Source organism: Manis javanica, chromosome X (genome assembly GCF_040802235.1).
Source record: "Manis javanica isolate MJ-LG chromosome X, MJ_LKY, whole genome shotgun sequence".
Classification (NCBI taxonomy): Eukaryota; Metazoa; Chordata; class Mammalia; order Pholidota; family Manidae; genus Manis; species Manis javanica.
In genome coordinates this window covers 31550715-31575802 of record NC_133174.1, presented here as the reverse complement: position 1 = coordinate 31575802, position 25088 = coordinate 31550715, and the positions used below count along the sequence as shown (strand labels likewise).

The 25088-nt window shown below is 38.9% G+C and overlaps 1 protein-coding gene across 3 annotated transcripts in view; it reads right to left on the bottom strand.

Moving 5' to 3' along the window:
* Positions 1 to 10889: 10889 nt before the first annotated feature.
* OTC (ornithine transcarbamylase) overlaps positions 10890 to 25088 on the bottom strand; it is a 62367-nt gene continuing 48168 nt past the window's right edge. The window contains exons 10-12 of one of the 3 annotated variants that reach the window (XR_001853765.3): positions 18063 to 18217; positions 17015 to 17079; positions 10890 to 16823 (exon numbers count right to left, since the gene is read on the bottom strand). Coding sequence is in view for 1 of the 3 variants with exons in the window: in XM_017664937.3 (XP_017520426.1) it covers positions 18158 to 18217 (60 nt within the window). In the remaining 2 variants the exon portion in view is untranslated. The other 2 variants (XR_001853764.3, XM_017664937.3) reach the window with 2 other exon arrangements.

Sequence of the window (25088 nt, the reverse complement as noted above, 5' to 3'; positions counted from 1 at the left end):
TTCACACTTTGTAACCACTCACTCCCATACGCCTCTACCCCAGAACTCTGATTTTCTAGTTTTCCCTTCCATTTGCCATTTTCCACTGCCAATGAATCTAATATTCTTACCTCACACAACTGTTCCTTTCACATAAAGTGGGTGACCAGATGCACCACTTCAGCTCCACCCATTGGCAAGATTTTCCTTCCGTTGTCATTCAGGGCCATTCCTGAATGTGATGTAATGTAGCCAACATCCATTTTCAGCTTTTACTCACACATTGAGCCAAACCATCTGTAAACCAAGCAAGAGCTTTATTCTTGTCATCCAGCTATTTGTATGAGAACCCTCCCACATATGGCTATAAGCTCAAGCCATGGTAGGGCACTGATACCACTCTCATGGGTGACATGGGAGTCTGGGCTCCCTGCTCATGTAGTTTACTTGTGTCCTCTGGTTTTGCTCGGGCCCCATCCTGCACATACTATTCGCATGTTATTGTGGCCTTATGCCAAACCTGCCTGACTTTATGACTTGATGGTTCAGAAAGAACCCACTCTTAACTGGGAGCTCCAGCTGCATGGTCCTTGGTGCCCGTGGTCAAATATTTTGTCTCTGCCAGGGCCCAATAACATACAAGAACCTGTTTCTCAAAAGGCATATCAATTTCTGCTGTGGATGGTGTGCCCTTGCTGTAGACTCCCAGGTTCTACATTGTTTTTCTCCCTCTGGAGCCTGCCATAAGCTCTATAATGTATCTTTTTCCATCACTGACACTTGTAACACCATAAAGTCTGCTGGATTTTATGGCCTAAGAGGCAAGGTTGCTTGTACCATAACCTGGACCTTCTGCAGAACCTGTGCCTACTCTGGACCCTACTTAAAGCTGACAGTCTTCCATGGTAGAGGAAAATTCCTAGGAATGTAATATGTTGCCTCCAGAACCTAAAGAAGCCTACCAGATACTGTGCATCCTCTGTGGTAGGGAATGTAAGATTCAGCACTGCTGCTTACTTTGGAGGGGGTATTCCAGCATCCTGCTGCACTTTGCCACTGGGATCACCACCAGTGAAATCTTTAGCAGTTAAGTCACCACTTTGTGCCAGGGACTACTTGTACCCCACCTACCAACCAGGACAGTGTCATCTTTGCCTATAGGGCAGTAAATAACCAAGTTCTAACTCCACATCTTACTGCCTATATTCTCAGATTATTCCAGGTACAACTTATGTAGTTTGGGCCCTGCAAGAAATAGATGCCACAATAGGACTAGACATGCAAGAGATTTATTAGGGGCAGTGACTATGAGGGAAAATGGGGAGGAAACTGGGAGAAGCTGGAGACCTCAAGACAGATCTGACTCTGGGTGAAGGAGAGAGAGAAAGGAGAAAGAAGGTAGGAAGGTTGGGTGGAAGCATCTTAGATGGCAACACAGTTCTGAAGTAATTCTGCAAAGCTGTCAGGAAGTCCTCGAGCTAGAGATGCCTCAGAGAAGTCCTGCATACTGGCTTGGAGCAGGCTGTGGGAAGCATGGCCTTGCATCAACACAATGATAAATTTCGGAGTGTAGCAGCTGGGGCCATCAGTCACTTATGGTTCTTGTAGCCCTTGGAGATATGAGAGGTTTGTTTCATGGCTGCTACAAAGCTTTGTTTCCTTTAACATAAAAAAAATACTAATATACACATGTAAAAATGTGTATAATTTCAAGGAGTTCATGGACCCTCTCAGGTTCATTCGTTGTACCTTATGGATGGTTAAAAACACCTGATTTCAGAATTTATTGCTGATGTCAGTTGATGAAAATAGACTGCTATGGGCTTTTATCTGGAAGATAAACAACACACCTTCAAAAGATTATATATTTCTTCAGGATGTATTATAGCCTCTTCATTAAAAAGTGTGTGTGGGGGGAGTCTATATCCTCTTAATATAAGGTACAGTATTATATACATTAGAGATAGTCTGGATATGTTGTATGGGAATCCAATAAGAACCCCAGCCAAAATAATCCCATTTGGGAAAAACTTTTAGCAGTAGGACTGAGAAGCAATGGCTTTTCTGTCTTGCAGCCCTCTCTTATCTCATAGTTTGGAAGAGCAAAATTAGGTGAACCTAGCAATTTTATAAGGTTTAACTTTCGTTTTAATGAAGAAGGTACCCAAGTTCTTTAATCAAATACAATGTTTTCAAAATGAAATTCCTCTTTGGTATGCAGTGCAGTGGAATATATCTCCAAATCCAGACAAAGGATAACCTGGGGCAATTGATTTAATTCCTGTGCTTTGGATTCCTCTACCATTTTTAATGTTTAAAAATAGAAATACCTTTATTTATTTATAATTTTGAGATAAAAAGTATATACTTCAAGGTGCATAAATATTAAAAGAACAGCTTAATGAGTTTTTACATACACTTATGTGACCACCAATCAGATCAAGATAGAGAATGTTTCCAGGACCCCCCCAGAAGGCTCCTTCATGCTCTTCTCCAATCAGTACCCATTCACATAAAAGTAATGACTATTCTGACTTCTATACCATAGATTATATTTGCCTGTCCTTGAACTTCAGGAGCTCCTTTTGGTCTCAGTTCTTCTACTTTGCATTATGCTTGGGAGATTCATCCATGTTTTTGTGAATGACGGTACTCCATATATGTCCGTTGTTGTGTAGTATTCCACTGTGTGAATATACTGCCATTTACTGATCCATTGATAGACATTAGCCAGTTTGGGGCTATATGAAAAAAACTGGCACAAGTTATTAAAAGTGTCTTTTGGTGGACATAAGCACTCATTTCCCTTGAGTGCACATTGCCAGGTCATGAAACATATGTATGTTCAGCTTTGCAAGTTATTGCCAAATAGTTCTGTAATGTGGTTGCACCTGTTTACACTCCTATCAGCAAAGTGTAAGAGTTTTAGTAGTTCCTTATCCTATCCTAGCCTCAAAGACAATAGGTATTGTAATTCCTTTAAATTTGAGCCATTCCAGTGGGGATTCTCCACCTTTAAGTAGGACTAACTGAGCTATTATCAGCCAGGAAAAGGGCCCATCATGTCAGCGCTCTCAGAGCCTCTTAGAGAGCTTGGGATGGTTTTACCTTGCTAGATACCCACAGTTATGGTATGGATATATTTTACTGGTCATGTATTACAGAATTCTTGGTTCTTTGGAAGTAGACCTATAGAAATAACAAAAAGAAGAGTTTTATCATTACAAAGGCCTTTAGAAATCCAATGGAAATGGTTCCTGGAAACTGAACAAGTGTATGGCCTAAATTGAAGTGGTATAAGGAGGAAAATGGCCATTCAGGGACCAGAAAAGTGGTCAGCTTCAGAGGAAAGAATGTATCATATGTTTTATTACTGAGAATAACTGTCCACTCTTATTTAAATCTGTGTAACTCTCAATGACATTTAAAGGATTAATAATTGGATAATAAAAGAGCTTGGACTTGGTTTGCTCAGAGAAACAGATGTTTGCATCCATACTGTTCTGCTGTTATTAAGCTTTTACTGATGAAAAAAAGGAGAGAGAAGACATTAGTACTTCTAACTAAGTTTCCTTACTTTATTCCACTCTCAGATGCATGAGCAGATAATATGTTTGTTTGATCTATTAATCTACAAATCAGTATTTGAAGACAGGAAATATAGATAGAGCACATCCTTTGATCATTTTCCTTAACTATTCTCACCCTAAAACTGCCTAATTTGTCTATGGAGTTCTGGTTCCAAAAATATCAAAAATAATAAAAATGAATAAACATTTATTAATTGCTTTCCTTGTACTAGGTAAGAGCATAGGAGTCCTTGCCTCTGTTATCATATTCATGGTTCATACCAAGTATCTTGGTTAAGTTCTTATCATCCCTGTGAAGCTGACAGATTATATTATATTAACACTGCTTTAGAGATAGAATTATAGAGGCAAAGAGGTGAAGTGATCTGCTTTTATGTTTCATGATCATTTCAAGTTCAAATTCAAGTTTATTCTTTTTCTTTGACTTTTAGATTCAACTTCCAAGTCCTGTCAGGTTTCTCTTGTATCAATTCCTCCATTTCTACAACTGCTACTCCAGTTCAGGGAACAAAATATCCATAAAGACTCATTTCCTAAATAAACCTACACAGGATCACCAGATCAATCTTGGTGAAACATTGCTTTCATTATGTCCCTCTCTCATACCAAAATGTTCATTGGCTCTCCAAAGCCTGCAGGACAAATTCCAAACTTAGGAGTTGCTTGATGAAAGTACTTCTCAGTTTTTCACCAACATACTTTTCCAAATACTTCCACACACAAATCCTGTTTCAAACAATATGGACTACTCACTGACCATCAAACAAGAATTCCCATCTTACATAATTGCTCATAGCCCTGGCACTCTAAATGCCCTTCTTTTTTTTCTCCACCTATCCAAATGTTATTAGTCCTTCAGTGATGGAGTCATATCTATCAACTAACCTGAAATGTTGTCAGTCCTGTAGGAGGTGTTTTCTCCTTTCCCTACAGTCTTGTGGCATTCACAGTTGAATTAAGCAGACTGCAAATTACTTACAGAGTAAGAACAGAATGTATGGTGGCATTGTAGATTTGAAAATAAATTATATACTCCTTGACCTGAAAAACTCAAAATGTGAGATGACAATGTAAATGGAAGATTTAATTAGGAAATTAAAGTATATCAGTAACATTTTTTGAACATGCAGTATGTAGCAGGCCATGCAGTATTTTCTGTATGTAGACTTGCACATTTATTTCTATGAGTAGGCATTATTATTATCTTCTGTTTACAGATGAGGAATCTGAGGCTTAGAGATGTTATAGAACTTAGCCAATGACATCCACCCAATAAGAGGAGAGGTGTAATTTGAGTAGCCCATATTCTTATCCTATAGTGCACTTAAGTTATGATCTTAAGTACCATTTTACCAGAAGGAAGACAGGAAGATTGGGGGGATGTAACACATTGAAAGACTAATAGGAAGGTGAATACAGAGAAGCAGAGGAAGGCAAGAATTAACAAAGGAGAAATAAAAAGATGAAGTGAAGCATGAGCCAATAAAATGGAGCTTAGGATTCTAGAGCTGGTTCTGTCAACATTTGTCTTCCAGGTCCTCCTTTTATAAACAGATCTGTTGCAGATTCTTAAATGGCTTAACCTCCATCAAATATTTGGTTCTCAACTTTAAAGCTGTGGATATGTATTGGTTTGTTAACAGTTGAGTAGACTTTAAAGACTAACTCATACTAACCAAATATCTAAGAGATTGATGGATAAACCAGATAATAGTATATTCATGTACAGTGACACTATTTTACAATACACCCAACTCATAGCTATCTTCACAAAACATGTGTAATGAATACATCCTATCATTAGAATAAAAACCAAAAACCAAAATTCTTGCCTTGGCCTGAAAGGCCTACATGGGCCGACCTCTGCTTTACTTTTCAGATTTGTCTTATACTCCTCTTTCTTGCTCACTACACTCTAGCTATAGTCATCTTCTTCCAGTTCCTTGAAGAAACCCAACACTTTTTCACCTCAGGGCCAGCCTGTACACTATTCTCTCTAGCTGGAGTACTCTTCTCCTCCATCCTTCACTTAATTATGTGGGGATAAGAAATTAAATACCTCAATTTCTTTTATGGACATTACTTAAAGAAATGTAATTTTTATAATTATATTAATGAAAAGCCTTGAGGGGAAATAATCTTATTAGCATAAGTACTTTGAGAATTAATTCAGAGTGTTATGGTAACTGCAAGTCTCAGGAAGATAACAAAAAGAAGTCAGAAGAGGAAAAAGATGGTGGAGTAGAAAGGAAAAGCAGAAACCTCCCTCCCAAGAACATGTAAAAGAAGAAAATACAGCAAATACAACTAAACCTGAAAGCCACATGAACATGGTAGAACAGACCACCTACACCTGAGGAAAAAGAGAAGACCTCACAGAAAAGGGTAAAGTGGTAGAGTCATGACTGAGCAGGACCCAAGCCCTCCCCCCACCACAGTCTACAAGTGGGAGAAAGATGAATGGAGCCTGGAGGTCGTAAGAGCCCAGGATCACTGAACACCTGGCCCTGGAGATCTGATCTAGCCAGCCCTGAGATCTCCTGGAACACTATGAAGGAACTTCTAAGAGGGAAATATATAGCAATACAGGCTTACCTCAAGAAACAACAATTCCAAACACTCTAAACTCACAATTAATGAAATTAGAAAAAGGTGAACAAATAAATCTCAAAATTAGTAGAAGGAGGGGCATAATAAAGATCAGAGCAGAAATGAATAAAACAGTAGAAAAAAATCAATGAAACCAGGAGCTGGTTCTTTGAGAAAATAAAATAGATAAACCCCCAGCCAGACTTATCATGAAAGAAAGAGTGTACAAAATCAGAAACAAAGAAGGAATAATCACAACAGATACCACAGAAACACAAAGAATTATTAGAAAATACTATGACAAATTATATGCCACTAAATTAGACAACCTAGAAGAAATGGACAGCTTCCAAGAAAAATGCAACCCTCTAAGACTGACCCAGGAAGAAACAGAAAATCTGAACAGACCAATTACTAGCAATTAAATCACATTGGTAACCAAAAACTCCCAAACAACAACAATCCATGTCTAGATGGCTTCACAGAAGAATTCTACCAGACATTTAAAGAAGAGCTAATACCATCCTTCTTAAAGTATTCCAAAAAGTAGAGGAGGAATTACTTCCAAACTCATTCTATGAGGTCTATATCACTCTAATACCAAAATCAGATAAAGACACCACAAAAAAGAAAATTATAGACCAATATCTCTGATAAACATAGATGCAAACATCCTCAAAAAATATTAGCAAATTGAATTAAAAAATACATCAAAAAGATCATCCATCATGACCAAGGGGGATTTTTCCAGGGGTACAAGGATGGCACAATATTCATAAATCAATCAATATCATAACCACATCAACAAAAAGAAGAATAAAAAACCACATGATCATCTCAATAGATGCTGAGAAAGCATTGGACAAAATTCAACATCCATTCAAGATAAAAACTCTCCACAAAATGTTTGTAGAAGTTACATACCTCAACATAATAAAGGTCACATAAGACAAACCCATAGCCAACATCATACTTAATAGCGAAAAGCTGAAAGCTTTTCCTCAAGATCAGGAACAAGACAAGGATATCCACTCTCACCACTTTTATTCAACATAGTACTGGAGGTTCTAGCCATTTCAATCAGAGAAAACAAAGAGATCAAAAGCATTCAGATTGGTAAGAAGTTAAACAGTCACTGTTTGCAGATGATATGATATTATATATAGAAAACCTTAAAGAATCCACCAACAACTATTAGAACTAATAACTGAATTCAACAAAGTTGCAGGATACAAAATGAATACACAGAAATCTGTTGCATTCTGATATACTAACGATGAACTAGCAGAAAGAGAAATAAGGGAAAAAATTCCACTTACAATTGCATCAAAAAGAATAAAATACCTAGGAATAAACCTAACCAAGGAGGTGAAAGACCTATACTCTGAAAACCACACTCATGTGAGAAATTTAAAAAGATACCAATAAATGGAAAACTGTCCTGTGCTCATGGATAGGAAGAATTAATATTGTCAAAATGACCATCCTGTCCAAAGCAACTTACAGATTCAATATAATCCCTATCAAAATACCAACAGAATTTTTCAATGAACTGGAGCAAATAGTTCTAAAATTCATATGGAACCACAAAAGACCCCAAATAGCCAAAGCAATCCTGAGAAGGATTAACAAAGCTGGAGGGATTATCCTCCCTAACTTCAAGCTCTACTACAAAGCTACAGTGATCAAAACAGTTTGGTGCTGGCACAAGAAGACACTCAGAGATCAATGGAACAGAATAGGAGAGCCCAGATATAAACCCACACATATATGGTCAATTAAGATATGATAAAGGAGCCATGAATATCAATGGGGAAAAGACAGCCTCTTCAACAACTGCTATTTGGAAAACTGGACAACTACATGTAAGATACTGAAGCTGGATTATTGTCTAACTCCATACACAAAAGTAAACTGAAAATGGATCAAAGACCTAAATGTAAGACATGAAACCATAAAACTTTTAGAAGAAAACATAAGCAAACATCTCTTGAGCATAAGTATGAGCAATATTTTCCTAGCCTCATCCCCTCAGGCCAGGAGAACAAAATGAAAAATGAACAAGTGGGAGTACATCAAACTAAAAACCTTCTGTACAGTAAAGGGCACTGTTAGCAGAACACAAAGGCATCCTAAGAATGAGAGAATATTTTTGTAAATGGCTCATCTGATAAGAGGCTAACATCCAAAATATATAAAGAACTCATATGCTTCAACATCCAAAAAAGGGTGGAGGTCCTGAACAGACACTTCTCCAAAGAATAAATGCAAATGGCTAACAGGCCCAAGAAAAGATGCTCCACTTTGATAATCATCAGGGAAATGCAAATAAAGACCACAGTGAGACATCACCTCACACAAGTTCAAATGGCTACACTACCCAAAAGACAAGAAACATCAAATGTTGGTGAGGATGCAGAGAAATGGGAACCCTCCTACACTGTTGTTGGGAATGTAAATTGGTGCAACCGCTGTGGAAAGCAGTATAGAGGTTCCTCAATACACTAAAAATAGAAATACCATTAGACTCATTAATTCCACTCCTATGCATTTACCTGAAGAAAACAATATCCCTGATTCTAAAAGATATATTCACCCCTGTTTATCACCACACTATTTGCAACAACCAAGATATGGAAGCAACGTAAGTGTCCATCAATAGATGAATGGATAAAGAACAGGTGGTACATATACACAACGGAATATTACTCAGCCATAGAAAGAAAAGAAATTTGCAACAACATAGATAGATCTAGAGGGTATTATGCTCAGTGAAATAAGCCAAGTGGAGAAATTCAAATACTATATGATTTCACTTATTTGTAGACTATAAAAATGAAGCAAAACAGAAGGAACAAAGCAGCAGTAGACTCATAGACACTGAGAAGTGACTAGTGGTTACCAAGGGGCAGGGGTAAGGGCAAGTGGAGGGGGGTGCAGGTGAGGAGGATAAAGGGGCACAAAAATTCTCCATCGTGATATAAGTTGGTCACAGGGATGGTAGTACAGCATGGAGAACAGAGTCAATGATTCTGTAACATCTATGTTGATAGATAGTAACCACACTAGAGGGGATGAGGATTTGATAATATGGGTAACTGTTGAACCACTGTGCTGTACATTTGAACCAATATAGGATCATATATCAATAATACTTCAATAAAAAAAAGGAAATAGCATGGGGTTTCCTCAAAAAATTAAAGTAGAATTGCCATATGATCCAGCAATCCCATTTCTGGATATATCTCAAAAGGAAATGGAAACAAGATCCCAAAGAGATATTTTGCACTGCCATGTTCACTGCAGCATTTTTCACAATTGCCAACCTATGGAAATAATGGATGAGTGGATAAAGTATATATATGATGGAATATTATTCAGCCATAAAAAGAAGGCACGGGGAGGGCTGTACAACACAGAGAAGACAAGTAGTGATTTTACAGCATCTCACTACGCTGATGGACAGTGACTAATGGGGTATGTGGGGGGACTTGGTGAAGGGGGGAGTCTAGTAAACATAATGTTCCTCATGTAATTGCAGATTAATGATACCAAAATAAAAAAAAGTAGAATGGTGGTTGTCAGGGGCTGGGGGCAGGGGGAGAAATGGTGTGGTATGGGTCAAAAGTTACAGACTTCCAATTACAAGATGAATAAGTTCTGGGGATGTGTGGTACAGCACGGTGACCATATTTAGTATATTATATACTTTAAGAGAGTAGATCTTAAATGTTCTCATCACACCCACAAAAATGGTAATTATGTGAGGTGATGGATGTGTTAAAGTTATTGTGGTAATAATTTTGCAGTAAATATGTGAATCAAATGAAAAAAAAAGAAGTCAGAGGACATTTACATTCCAGTGACCACATAAAAAGACAGTGTTGGAAATATAGCTAGTAGGGGCATACGTTTTTATGGAAAAAGATATGTGCTCTGTTGCTTGTTGATAGGATAAGTTCTTCAAAGAGATGTTCTATGACAAGGCTTATAGATACCAAATGTCTAAGTGTAACAACCACTTTTGCCTATAAAATATGTTTGTTATAGAAACTTGTAGTTAGCTGCTCATTTAAATGATAACATATTTTTGTAATAAGAAACGGAATGGGCTCCCTTAAGCAGTAAATGAACTTTCCAGTCCTACAGCTTAACCTACAGTTGTAGAAAAATTGCCATCACCTCAGACAAATTTGACCCAAATCCCGTGAAAAACCTGGGTCACGCCATGATTCTCATCAGTCAGGGCTCAGTGTCCTTCTCCGAGAGGTTTTCTCTGGGCACCTGTATTTAAAGCGGCATTACTCAAATCCTGGAAAATCACTTGGTAAAACTATAGAGGCCCAGTACCTGTCTACTTCAATAAGCCAGCGACTCCAGGTTTTTTATTAGCTCTCCAGGTGGATCTGATCCTCCCGGAAGTTTGAGAACTACTGATCTAAATGTGTACTCTTCCTTTCATCCCTTTATTCTCTACTAGAGGATCTTATTTGTTTCCCTTACAGCTTAGCACACTATCTATTTACATGCGGTTGTCTGCCCTCCCTACTAGAGTGTAAGTACCATTAGGGCAGGGGTCATGTCTTTCTTGAAATCCCAGTGCCTGACAAGTTCCTGGCACAAAGCTGGGGCTCAAAACAATAGAGGTCTTGGTATGTGTAGGATCAATAAAACAAGATTTCAATGTAGATTTTATCCATAGTTCATGCAGCCAAGACAAGACTTGCTTTATAGAAGTGAGTCATAAACTTTTTATTTTCCATCAGAAAATAAAACTTTTTGAGGAATGCTACTAAATAGTACAGATAAAATCCGAGTAAGTAGCTGTTCTGGTTTAATCAGGAATGGGTGTTCCAGAGTTCTCACTTGGCCTGCCTCGGATCCCAGAAGGCAGTATAGGACCTTGCTTCACAAGGGGTGGTCCCTGGATCAGCAGCATCAGTGGATGATACAAAAGGAATGGTAAGTAAAACCGCTGACACCTTAGCACAAAAGCAAAGCATAGAACCAGAATTTATTTTATTCTTCACTGTAGCATACAAGCAATTTTTTTAAAAGCCAGACTCACTTGTGAATGTCATTGATGAAGCAGTAAAAGTCATTAATATTAAATTTCAACCCTTGAATACACATCTCTTTAATATTGTGTCATAACATGAGAAGTAGGTATTTAAGCCTTTCTCTTGCATAATGAAATATGATGACTGTCTTGAAGAAAAGCACTTATGCAATTCTTTGAGCTGTATGTTGAACTAGCTGCCTCTTGCATGGTACACCAGTTTTACTTGACCAAAAGGAAAAAAAAATAACATTGGCAAACTGTGCATTAGGACTTGGGTTTTTGCAGACATCTTAAAAATGAAAGAGGTGAACCTGTCACTTCAAGGGAAGTAGATGACACTATTTGTTGCCAAAGATAAAAGTTGAGCTTTCAAGAGAAAATTAGAATTGTGTAAAATTTGTATCTGTTTTGCAATACTTAAATATTATTCTAAAGTGATAGGTAGCTGCCTTAGTCCATCTGTGCTGCCATAACAAAATACAACAGACTGGGTGGCTTATCGACAGCAGACAGTTACTTCTCACAGTCCTGGAGGTTGGGAAGTCCAGTATCAAGGTGCCAGTGTGGTTGTGTCTGGTGAGGAACACAACCTGATTCATAGCTGGTGCCTTCTCACTGCATGGTAGAAGAGATTATAGAGCTCTGTGGGGTATAAGGGCACTAATCCCATTCATGAGGGCTCCACCCTCATGCCCTAATCACCTTCCAAAGGCCCTCCTACTAATACCATAATCTTTGGGGGTTAGCAGTCCATTATATGAATTTTGGGAGAACATAAACATTCAGGCATAGCAATGGTGATATTAAGAAATGTAATTTAAAAATTTTTATGTAATGTACCATAATTTGGAAGATCTGCATAATTCCATGAGCTAATAGTTTCCAAATGACCAATGTGGAATCACACATGGGTAAAATATCTATCCAAAGTGTAAGACAGGCATGTCTAATATAAGTGTGTAAAGTTCATTGATGGGGTTCAGATTCCAAATCGCAACTAATCTTTAAGGAGCTATCACTTGTGAATTTTCAATGTAACATCAAATAATATCCATGATTACTTGAAATCTATTAAAATAGCCTTCCCTTTTCAACTACTTATCTCTGTGAGACCAAATATTCTTCCTATGCTTCAAACCAACAATGTGCCACAGATGGAATGCAGAAGCAGATATGAGAATTCAGCTGTCTTCTATTAAGGTAGACCTCAAAGATATGTGCAAAAATATAAAACAATGTCAGCCCTTCTATTCATTAACTTTATTTGTTTTAAAAAATAATAGTTTTTTCATAAAAATATATTATTCATGTTAACCTGTAAGGGGTTTACTATTGTTATTTTTAAATGAATCAATAAGTATTTCTCAAATTTGTTTCAATTTTTACTGTTATATACTGATACATATATCCTACATAGACAAAAGCTCTTTGATATCTTATAGTTTATGAGAATATAAAGAGGTCCTGAGACCAAAACATTTGAAAGTTGCTGCCTTAAGAATAGTTTGAAACCTTCATTTGAGCAGTTGTAGCCTCAGACAGAGATGAATAAATCCTGATGAGTTCTTCCTAATCTCTTTCTCCTTTTATCAGCAAGACCCCAAGTCCACCAATTGCCAGATGCCTCTGATTTATTTCATATAAATGGGAATTCCCACCATGCTTTCCTAAGCAAAGCATTTAGTCACCTTGGTTAGATTTTTGGACTTGTTGGCTTCCGTGGTTTGGTTTGGCAAAGTGCCAGATGGCTCACCTGGGCAGCACATTCACAAACCAGCTGGTGGAGAGAGATGACTCACCTAAAGCACGCAGCAGCTGGGCTCTTGGCAAACTTCAGAAGACAAGCTCATTCCTTGCACTTTTCTTGGACACCAAGTATTTTACTCAATATATTTATGATGACAGGATAGAATGTTGTTACAAAGATCCAAAGAAAAAACATATAAAGCATTGGAAACAATTGATCAAATAAAAAAGGGTTAATATTTACTGAGCACTTGCTCTAAGCAAATGATCTTATATATGTTATTTCATTTAATTCTCCCAACAACATTATGAGATGGGTGTTATTGTTCCCATTGTAGAGATAAGGAGAGCAGGGTTCAATAGCTGTTAGATAGCAGAATAGGGATGAAACACACACCTCAGTGGGTCCAAAGACAGATTAATTAAGAGGATCTGGATTGGCCAAATGCCTTAAGGTGGTGCTTTAGGGATGTGGAGACGAACACACCTCAAATAAGTCTTTATAACTGCCTCAGACTAATGATTCTCAAAGTGTGGTCTTTGGACCAGCAGTATCAGCATCCCATGGCACTTGTTTAAAATGCAGATTCTCAGGTTCCAACCTAGACCAGCTGAATAAGAAGCTTTGGAGGAAGCCGGAAGGCAATGAGAAGGGCAGGCTCACTAAGCAGCCGCCAGGTTTGCCTGTCTAAAGGTACTAAAACAACACAACTAAAATCAGAAATATCATGCCAGCTAACTCATATCTACTCTTCTCTGGAGAAAGCAAATTAGTCTCCTATTCTGTGCAGCTGATAGAGACCTTGTTATGAATTTGAACTTGTGACTGGAAAATAATATTTGTTACATTTAAAGTTCTACTTCCTTTTAAGAAAGGCTGACCCTGGTAACTGGAAACTTTTTGCTTATTAGGCATGAGCTCTTCAGCATTTGTCTAATGGCTCCTTAATTCTCTACTCCTCCTTGGTGCCTGAAGGATGAACAGTACAATACAGACCTCTGAAACATCTTATTCATGGATCATACCAGATCAGAGTCCCTAAAGGTAGAGCCTGAAATGGACATTCTTGTGCAAATGATTTATTGAGGAAGCACTCTCAGAAGAAGGGGAAGCAGGTTAAGCAGTAGGGGAAGCTAACCAAAGATGTGGTCTCTGACACCAGCTTCAGCCTGATCCCATGCGGAGCTCTGGAGCATGAATTTCACCACAGAGTTGTCTTGCCTAGAAGGAAGGGAGCAAGTCTTTGTACACCTCTCTCAGTCATTCATTGACTGTGGACTGGTGGTTGTGAGATGGGAGCCAGAATGTAACGTCCTGTGCTAAGTGTTTCCTGGTGAATGAGAGCAGCTCTTCAGAAAAGAGGGCAGCTATGAGCCATTAGCAGCCAACCCAGCTGAGGGCTTGGCAAACCCAGGTAAAAGGATCTGGACAGGGCACCACCATCACCTGTTATGTGGATGTTTTTTGGATCTCTGCTCATGTCTCTGGATGTCTGTACCCATCCCTGCCTCCTCTGTGAACTCTCCTCTCTGGCCTATGGCTGCACAGAACCAGAGTCCTGGACCAGCCAGCTTCCTATCCCCAACTCAGCCTGTGAGGTAAATCAAATCAAGCGGCTACATTTGCAGGATCCCAGATAGCATGCAGAGGGGCACTGAACACATGCATTATCTCTGCCTATTGTATATATGTCTAGCCTATGAACATTTTCTTATTTCCTATTTTCTTCTTTTGCAAACTGAAGGGATAGTCTGGATTATTTGTGCACCTCATTCCAGTTTAAAAATTCATTTGCCTAATGATTTTGCTCCAGAAGGCAATTGTGCTTGCATTTCCTCTGGGAATGAGTTTCACAGTATAAATAAATAAATAAAGATTAGAAACTAAGTCTGGTATCATTGATATAAGACAGGCACTATTAAAACTGTGAAAAAATTTAGTCCATGTCTGGGATTTTGCTTCCATTTGCTCTGACCAAGATTCTTTCATCAATAATTGATATTAAATTTTCTGGACAATTATTAGGGATGAATTTCTTTAAAATATTAAAGGACTGAAGAGTTGACCTCAAATTTCTACTTCAGTGATTGGTGTCATGTATTTGCTAGTGACAAAGTTGGTCAGACACTACTGTTCCCATTATGGAGCCTTAATGAAATTGTGGCAGAAACTGAGGCAAGACACCAAAACCATCACTGAAGTGTCCCTACGTGTCTCATTTTAATCAAGTACAAGGTGGTATTGAAAAAGATTCCCGATGTGAATAGTTGATGGTAGTGCCAATCCCTACCAGATCCTGGCCCTTTGTGTGACCAAAGAAAGCACTTCTTCAGGCTTATGACATTCTGAAAAATGTCCTCTCTGGGTGGACAACTTGTGAAAAAAATGTCACTCCTTCCTCTTGGCTATAACGCCTACAAGAGGGTACACAACGAGGAACTGAAGTGCAGACCAGGCTTCAACCCCTCATCACACCTTTCACCTGAAACCTTTGCACAGAACACAATTTGTACATCAGTATATGGTGTTCCTGGCTGTAGGAGTCTGATCATTGTGATTTGACTGGTTTTCCATTCTTTGATATGACCTTTCATATTTGTCAAAAGAATCAATCCTACCAATTTCTTGCCCTTTCTCGTCTCCAGAGGCTGCCATTAGCCTTGGGCTCATGGCTCCCTTCCTCCCTCTTCAAAGCCGGCAGCATGGCTACTCTCTTCTCTGGCTTCTGACCTCCTGCCTTTCTCTCATAAGAACCCTTGTCATTCTATCAGGCCCATCCCAGCAGAGTCTCACCCCATCTGGAAACACACAGACTACCATTTTGCTTTGGTTTTCCAAATTGCTGAGTGGTGCCATGTCTCAAGACGTTCCTCAGCCATCACCATAATCCAAACATTGATAGAGCTTCTAAGACAAAAAAACGCCCAAAAAAGAGTGTGTTCTGCATACGCTCTCTGCATATATTCTTCCTTCATTTTTATCACATGAGAAGACTTGCCTTGCAGGTTTGGCATTAGACCAAGGAGCCCCTGCCATTTTAACTGAGGTTCTAGGGTCACCTGCTTGTATAGAAGGTCTAATGTGGTATTGCCAAGTTCATCTGTGCAGATCTTTCTGCCTGGGGATTTTATAATGATTAGTGTAATATACATTAGAAATATCTGATGTTGAATTATTTTTCTAACATTCTTGGAAACTTATCACTGAAAAAAAAAACAACTGATGATTCTTCTCGAACACTGAAATCATTGCAGTGTAATCACTTCATGTTTTCTACTTCCAATGTTACAGTGGAGAAAGCCTGGAAGAAAGGAAGTCTTTGGCTAGTTATATTAATTAAGTGGGTAGGATTGATTATGTATACCAGAGATGCAAAGGTCCTTACAGTGGTTACATAGGAAGGGGAATCAGGGAGGAAAGAGAAAAAAGAAACAGGAGCTACAAATAGCTTTGGAAAAAATTAAGACTAAATTTTCCTTCCCTGTTTTCTTTATTCTTGATGATATAAATAATGTCTCCTTAAGATGAAAAGTGAAGGAAGCAAAGAAATTCCTACAGGTTTGGGTTCAGAAGGATGTTAAATTGTGTGTACATAAAAAAGAAAGCTTTGGGGCTCTTTGAAGTAAAGTGACTACGTTCTGTCAAGAAATGTTTACAAGTTCTTCCTGATTGAAGGAACAAAATTATACCTTCCATTTGGTTCAAAGAATAACCAGCAAAGAATAAGAGCTCATTACCATGGAGGACTGTTTAGAAAGTGGCAGGACACTCCGGATTGTCTTTTGTATGTAGGCACTTTGAGGGAGAGCCTCCACAATCCACATGGCACCTTCTGCTTAAATCGTTCCTCTACTCTCTGTTGAAAGAAGATAGTCTGCTAAATTTCCTTTTCCAATAAATTAGAATACACATGAAAGTCACCTTTGATATTTACTAGAAAAATTGATTTTTTTCCGGTAATATTATGAGCCCTTTCCCCCTCTACAAAACATGCTTTATTGCATCTTTATTGAAAATCTAATTTGTAATTCATCTCTTATTACTCACTCATTTAAGTCATAACTATCTGCTGAAGAATATCCATCAGCCAACCTGGAAACATTCTTCTAATACTAGAAGTGGAATGTAAAGATCATTACATTTTTTTTGTCCTCAGTAAAATATGTTATTTCTTTTAAAGTTCCAGTTACATAATTTAACATTTTCACTAAAACAATGTGAAAATAGATCATAATAATTCCACAATACAAATTTTGGCCACCCACAAAAGACATCTAGCTTTAATTACATTATAATAATCCAGTAATGCAGTTTTTATTATCCTGCAGAAAAATTGGAGGAAAAAATGGGCAAATATGTGTCAAGTAGTGAATTTATGGAAATATCCAGTGTGTAGTATGAGCAGATGCATAATAAGCACAAACATGAAAAAATGAAATTGCTTCTGCTGGAGAATTTGCACCTATGAAAATGTCAGTCTCTAATGGATCTTACATTGCAAACTAGGTTTCCATGGTTTTACCACTTGTTCACAAAGGCTTCTCTAGGCTTGTAACATTAAGTATTCATTACAGAGAAGAGATGTGCGTTTTGGAAAGACCTTCCTTCTCACAAATGACTGGGGGGAAAAATCCATTGTTGGGGTACAGGGGTAGCTGTTTTCTAATAATGTCATCATTTGCCTCCTCCATAAGTGAATGTCTGCCTAACTCACTTGCCTGAAAATTGTACTACATCAGCAAGATAGATCATTTGGCTTCCTTGTTGGTCCTGGGGGATATGAACACAGCCCACAGATCTACCAGCAGCTGACTCTCTGGTAAATGTTTACTTATAAATTAGCGTGGGTGATAATTTATTAAGGTAATAAGCATAGATTACATTTAATGGCTTAGACATTATGCATTATGAGCACAGTATTTTATGTTTAGTTGAAGCAAATGTGTATGATTATTAATATGATACCCAAACATAACTCAGAAATTGTGAATTAGAGAGCTTAACCCAAGTCAAGCTGTGTATTACCGTGCATCAGCCCTTAAATTAAGGGTTTCAGGAAGGTTTCACAATAGCAAAGTGAGATGGTAGCATTCACCTATAGCATGTATCAGGGTTTGCTTATTTCTTAGATTTTCTTCTCCTTCCCCCATAAACTGACTCATTCCGGTACTGAAGACAAGCATCACAGCATCAGAATTTGGGCTTCTGGAGCTGAGGTGAGTAATCTGTCAGCAGAGACACCATGACAGCCTGGGGGATGATACAACAAAGAAAAAGAAAGAAATGGGAAAACATCAGCAAGAGTATACTTAAGGACCTAGGGAAGAGGAACTGGGTTTTTGCAGCTCTTGAAGGCCTAATGGTTAAAGTGTGTTTTCCCAAGGAAATGATAGATTTTTGAACTAATATTTATTTTTACTTGGATAAAGGAAGGTCAGGAGGGCTCAGACCCAAATATGTGCAGAAACACCATGCTTACTTAGGCCTCATTCTAGGACTAGTGAGTAAGAGAATGGAAATGAGATTCCACAGTGATAGCCGTGACTGCATTTTTTAGTCATAAATGAAACTTGGTATTGGTCGGTTTTCAAAAAATATAGTCGCTCCCATCCTCATATTTACACTGTGGTTTGGTCAGTTGTAACATAGAGAGGCTTAGAATAAAAAAGATGTTGAGTAATAAAAGTAAATCATTTGGGTTAATGAATAATGTCTTTCTGAATCTGAGTCCTTGTGAAAGAATTTTTATGACCAAGAGTACAGCTTCCCATCAGGCTGTCAGCCACAAATGGTCATTTTTTCACCTTTACTCTTCCCAATTCCCACAATAATAACCATAGTAGTAATACCAGAAACAACAACAACAAACGTTTGTTGAGTGCTGCCTGTGTACCAGACTAAGTGCCTTACCATGTGTTAGTCAGTTAAGGAATATTTGCCAGGTACTGTGCTCGCCACTTTGGTGAGCTTGAGAGAAATGTGTACACATTATCTCATTGGATGAGGCACTGCTCTAAGGCAGCTTCGGTTATTACCACTTACAGATCACAAAATCAACAGGTAGGACACAACTGGGTTTGGACCCAGGTTTCTCTGACTCTATTCTTAAAGGTAGTTTTAGTGCCTTTCAGGTACTTGCTTTCTCCTTTCTACCATACTATACGTGTATCCATAGCCTGTATCAGAAGGGCAGGTGTTATATTTTCAAAGCTGTTCACTGAATGTATTTATTGAATAGTTACCATGTGTTGGGCCCTGTGAGGAGTGCTTTATGTGCATCACACCATTTTAATATTCTTTTCTACTGTGTGAGGTTGTAAGAGAGAGAAAACAGATAAGGAAACTGAGGCAGGGGTATTTTCCTGAGTGTTGGTAGTAAGGGGTGAATTTGTGCCTGCCTATCCCTAGACCTTGACCACTGTGCTCAGGTGACTCTTAACTCATTTAATTCTCAAAACCTTATGAAGTTGTTTCTATTTTTATCCACATTTTCATATGAATAAACTGGGCTTAGAGAAATCACAGTGTTTGCCTAAAATCACACAGCCAGAATTTTAACCTGCTTCCAAAGCCTATATTCTAGAACCAATACCCTATGTTGCCTTAGGATACAAAAATGTATTGAGCAAATACTTAGGGTATTTATCTGGCACCATTCTAGGTATAATAAAGAACATTACAGATAAGATTAAAGCCCTTATCAAAGAGTTTCCACTATAATGGGGGAAAAAGAAACAAACAAATGAGCACACATCAAGTAGTGATAAGTGTCATTAGAAAATAAAATTAAAATGGGATCAAGGAGGCAGGGGAACCATGGAAGAGTGGGTGGCCAAGGAAGGCCTTGTTAAAGGAATGACATTTAAGTTGAGATCTGAATGACAAGGTGGAACTAGGAAGGCCAAACTCTGGGATAAGAATATCTTCCAGGTAAAATATTTTAAGCTTTTTTTATGGGTTCCTGGGACCACATCTCAGGTTTGGTTTTTGTTTTTGTTTAATGGGTATTGCATGTGTCAAATTTATTTCCAAAGGTAAAATCTGGGAAAGTGAACTTGGAGTAGAGTTGCCAGATTTCGTTAAATAAATAAATACAGACAGTTAAATTGACATTTTAGATATAAACAACACTTTCTTAGAATTATAATTATGTTCCAAATATTGCATGGGACATACATATATGAAACAAATACTCATTGTTTATCTGACATTTCAGTTGAACTGGGTGTCCTGTATTTCATCTGGCACCCCTAACTTGCAAAGATGTTAACAGGCGATAAAACACTGTGAGTTACATTACATTTGCATTGGTGTTGTATATCTAGGGGTCTGGAATATCAGCTCTTTTGCAGGTTCCCTTAGGTCCCTTTAATTCTACAATAAAATTTGTAGGCAGAGGAAGAAAACCACCTATTTTTTGTAAGTATATATATGTCTTAATAATTATTGAAAAATATAAAGCAAGCTTTGTGGGGAGGAGAGGGGGTATTATCTTTTTTAACAAAGGGATCCAAAGGCCTATGCACCACGGAGAGAATGATGTGATTACTAGAGTGTTCTGAACAGCACTGCTGGAAATCACTCGGGTTCGAGGCCTTAAAAAGCTACTCTAAATGCTGAAAGAGTACACTTCTGCTTTAAAAGTGTTTTGTGCCTTTAGAACAAGCCTGTCACCCTATTTAGTTATATACCTTTCATCAGTAATTGTGGGCATCTCAGAACTTGAGGCTAGATTATAGCTTTCCTTCCTTCATCTATCCTGATTTTAAATGAAATTGTGTGGAAATCATTTTCTAGAGTGTAGTGCTGTCCCATAGAACTTTCTGCAATGATAGAAATGTTCTATGTCTGTGCTGTCATTTACAAATAGTGTAGCCACCAGCCATGTGTGGCTATTGAGCACTTAAAATGTGGTTAGTATGCATGAGGAATTGAATCTTAAATTTTATTATATTTTAATTAGTTTACATTTAAATTTAAATAACCACATGCACCTAGTGGCTACTGTATTGGATAGGGACATCTAGAGGAAAAAAAAATACTGTGCCGTTACATCCCAGATAAAGATATCACAGCAGTACTGAGGCCAAATGCCACTCTAATTAAGCTAAGAATTATTTCTTTGACTAGAAAATAGGAATTTACACTCGACAGTCACCAAGGTCTCATCCCCCTTGAAAATGCTATGCTTCTGTGAATTGTACAGGCTGTGTGGAGACCACACAATATTCATTTTTTCATATCTCCAATGCCTGGCAGCGGGCCTGGTACAGAGAGATGCTCAGTATATGATTGCTGAAATGAACTGAACTCAATGTGATGTACAAATCCTGTAGCGCAGGAACACAAAGAGGGGAGCCCCTGTAGCAGCACCTCCGTTCCAGCATCTGTGTCAGGTATCAGTAGTCATTTAAGCCACTTCCTTTCCAAGACCACAGGCAGGCTTAGAACCTGCTTTACACAGGACACCAAGTAGTCTGTTGACAAGATGGAAGACCCGAGCTTAAAAATCTTTTGACTTCTATATAATTATCTGCTTATTTTTTTATGTGAGGAAACTGGGACCTGGAGAAGAAATACTTATGCAAGATGGCACAGCTGACTGGTCTGAAAGACAGTTATAGAACTCAAGTCTCCTCACTCCCATTGAGTATTCTTTCTCTTACAGACTAACTACCTTCATATTGATATAGCTCTACCTCTTGCCCTCTTTAAAATATATTTTCAGGGGGCGGTGCCAGGATGGCGGTGTGAGTAGAGCAGTGGCAATCTCCTCCCAAAACCACATATATCTATGAAAATATAACAAAGACAACTCTTCCTAGAATAAAGACCAGAGGACACAGGACAGCATCCAGACCACATCCACACCTGCGAGAACCCAGCGCCTCACAAAGGGGGTAAGATACAAACCCCGGCCTGGCGGGTCCCGAGTGCCCCTCCCCCCAGCTCCCGGCAGGAGGAGAGAGGTCTGAGCGGGAGGGAGAAGGAGCCCAGGACTGCTGAACACCCAGCCCCAGCCATCCGGACCAGAGCGCAAACACAGTGCATGCGCAGGGCCCTGGATACTAGGGAAACAGGGCAGCAAGAACGGTGAGCGGGTGCTGGAGGCCGACGCCGGAGGACAAAAGAACAGCGAGCGGCCATCTTTTTTTTGTTGTTGTTGTTGTTGTTGTTGTTTTCTTCTGGTGAGTGCTTTTTGGAAGTCTTAAAGGGACAGGGACCCCACTACTAGGGAAACAGGGCAGCAAGACCGGCAAGCGGGTATCGGAGACCAGTGCTGGAGAACAAAAGTAATGCAAGCAGCCACCTTTTTTTCTTGTTTTTTGTTGTTTTGTTTTGGCGAGCACTTTTTGGAAGTCTTAAAGGGATAGGGACCCCAATACTAGGGAAACAGGGCAGCAAGTCCGGTGAGCGAGTGCCCGAGGCAGGCGCCGGAGAATAAAGAAAAACAAGTGGTCATTTTTTTTTGGGGGGGGGGGTCGTTGTTTTGTTTGGCAGGTGCTTTTTGGAAATTTTAAAGGGGCAGGGCAGGACACTAGTTCAGAGATAGGGAATCTGGGAATCTCTGGGTACTCTATTCCCCCGGGCTGCAGGGAGCACAGAGGCCCCTTACGGAGATAAATAGCCTCCCGGCTGCTCCCCCTCCAATGCAACTCCACCACTTTGAAGCAGCAGCCCGAGGCATGCCACACCCACTGCAACAGCAGAGAGAAACTCCATAGCAGCTGGGCAGGAAGCAGAAGCCCTGTCTGTGTGCAGCTACCCAGCACAAGCCACTAGAGGTCGCTATTCTCCCAGGAGAGGAAGGCCACAACCCAACAAGAAGGGAAGTTCTTCCAGCCATCACTAGTCCCACCTCTGCAAATTATTCCTATCACCATGAAAGGACAAAATTACAGGCAAACCAAGATCACAGAGATACCAGAGAAGGAGACACACCTAACCAGTCTTCCTGACAAAGAATTCAAAATAAAAATCATAAACATGCTGACAGAGATGCAGAGAAATACTCAAGAGAAATGGGATGAAGTCCGGAGGGAGATCACAGATGACAGAAAGGAGATCACAGAAATTAAACAAACTCTGGAAGGATTTATAAGCAGAATGGATAAGATGCAAGAGGCCATTGAAGGAATTGAAACCAGAGAACAGGAATGCATAGAGGCTGACATAGAGAGAGAGACAAAAGGATCACCAGGAATGAAACAATATTAAGAGAACTGTGTGACCAATCCAAAAGGAACAATATCCATATTATAGGGGTACCAGAAGAAGAAGAGAGATAAAAAGGAATGGAAACTATCTTGGAAGAAATAATTGCTGAAAACTTCCCCAAACTGGGGGAGGAAATAATCGAACAGACCATGGAAATACACAGAACCCCCAACAGAAAGGATCCAAGGAGGACAACACCAAGACACATAATAATTAAAATGGCAAAGATCACGGACAAGGAAAGAGTTTTAAAGGCAGCTAGAGAGACAAAGGTCACTATAAAGGAAAACCCATCAGGCTAACATTAGACTTCTCGACAGAAACCCTACAGGCCAAAAGAGAATGACATGATATATTTAATGCAATGAAACAGAACGGCCTTGAACCAAGGATACTGTATCCAGCACAACTAACATTTAAATATGATGGCAGGATTAAACAATTCCAAGACAAGCAAAAGCTGAGGGAATTTGCTTCCTACAAACCACCTCTACAGGGAATCTTACAGGGACTGCTCTAGATGGGAGCACTCCTAGAAAGAGCACAGAACAAAACACCCAACATATGAAGAATGGAGGAGGAGGAATAAGAAGGAAGAGAAGAAAAGAATCTCCAGACAGTGTATATAACAGCTCAATAAGCGAGCTAAGTTAGGCGGTAAGATACTAAAGAGGCTAACCTTGAACCTTTGGTAACCATGAATTTAATGCCTGCAATGGCAATAAGTACATATCTTTCAATAGTCACCCTAAATGTAAATGGACTGAATGCACCAATCAAAAGACATACAGTCACTGAATGGATAAAAAAGCAGGACCCAACTATATGCCGCTTACAAGAAACTCACCTCAAACCCAAAGACATGTACAGACTAAAAGTCAAGGTATGGAAAAACATATTTCAGGCAAACAACAGCGAGAAGAAAGCAGGGGTTGCAGTACTAATATCAGACAAAATAGACTTCAAAACAAAGAAAGTAACAAGAGATAAAGAAGGACACTACATAATGATAAAGGGCTCAGTCCAACAAGAGGACATAACCATTCTAAATATACATGCACCCAACACAGAAGCACCAGCATATGTGAAACAAATACTAACAGAACAAAAGGGAGAAATAGACTGCAATGCATTCATTTTAGGAGACTTCAACACACCACTCACCCCAAGGGATAGATCCACTGGGCAGAAAATAAGTAAGGACACGGAAGCACTGAACAACACAGTAGAGCAGATGGACCTAACAGACATCTATAGAACTCTACATCCAAAAGCAACAGGATATACATTCTTCTCAAGTGCACATGTAACATTCTCCAGAATAGACCACATACTAGCCCACAAAAAGAGCCTCAGCAAAATCCAAAATATCGAAATTCTACCAACCAATTTTTCAGACCACAAAGGTATAAAAGTAGAAATAAATTCTACAAAGAAAGCAAAAAGGCTCACAAACACATGGAAGCTTAACAACATGCTCCTAAATAATCAATGGATCAACGAACAAATTAAAATAGAGATCAAGGAATATATAGAAACAAATGACAACAACAACACAAAGCCCCAACTTCTGTGGGACGCAGTGAAAGCAGTCCTAAGAGGAAAGTATATAGCAATCCAGGCACACTTGAAGAAGGAAGAACAATCCCAAATGAATAGTCTAATGTCACAATTATCAAAATTGGAAAAAGAAGAACAAATGAGGCCTAAGGTCAGCAGACAGAGGGACATAATAAAGATCAGCGAAGAAATAAATAAAATTGAGAAGAATAAAACAATAGAAAAAATCAATGAAACCAAGAGCTGGCTCTTCGAGAAAATAAACAAAATAGATAAGCCTCTAGCCAGACTTATTAAGAGAAAAAGAGAGTCAACACACATCTACAGAATTAGAAATGAGAAA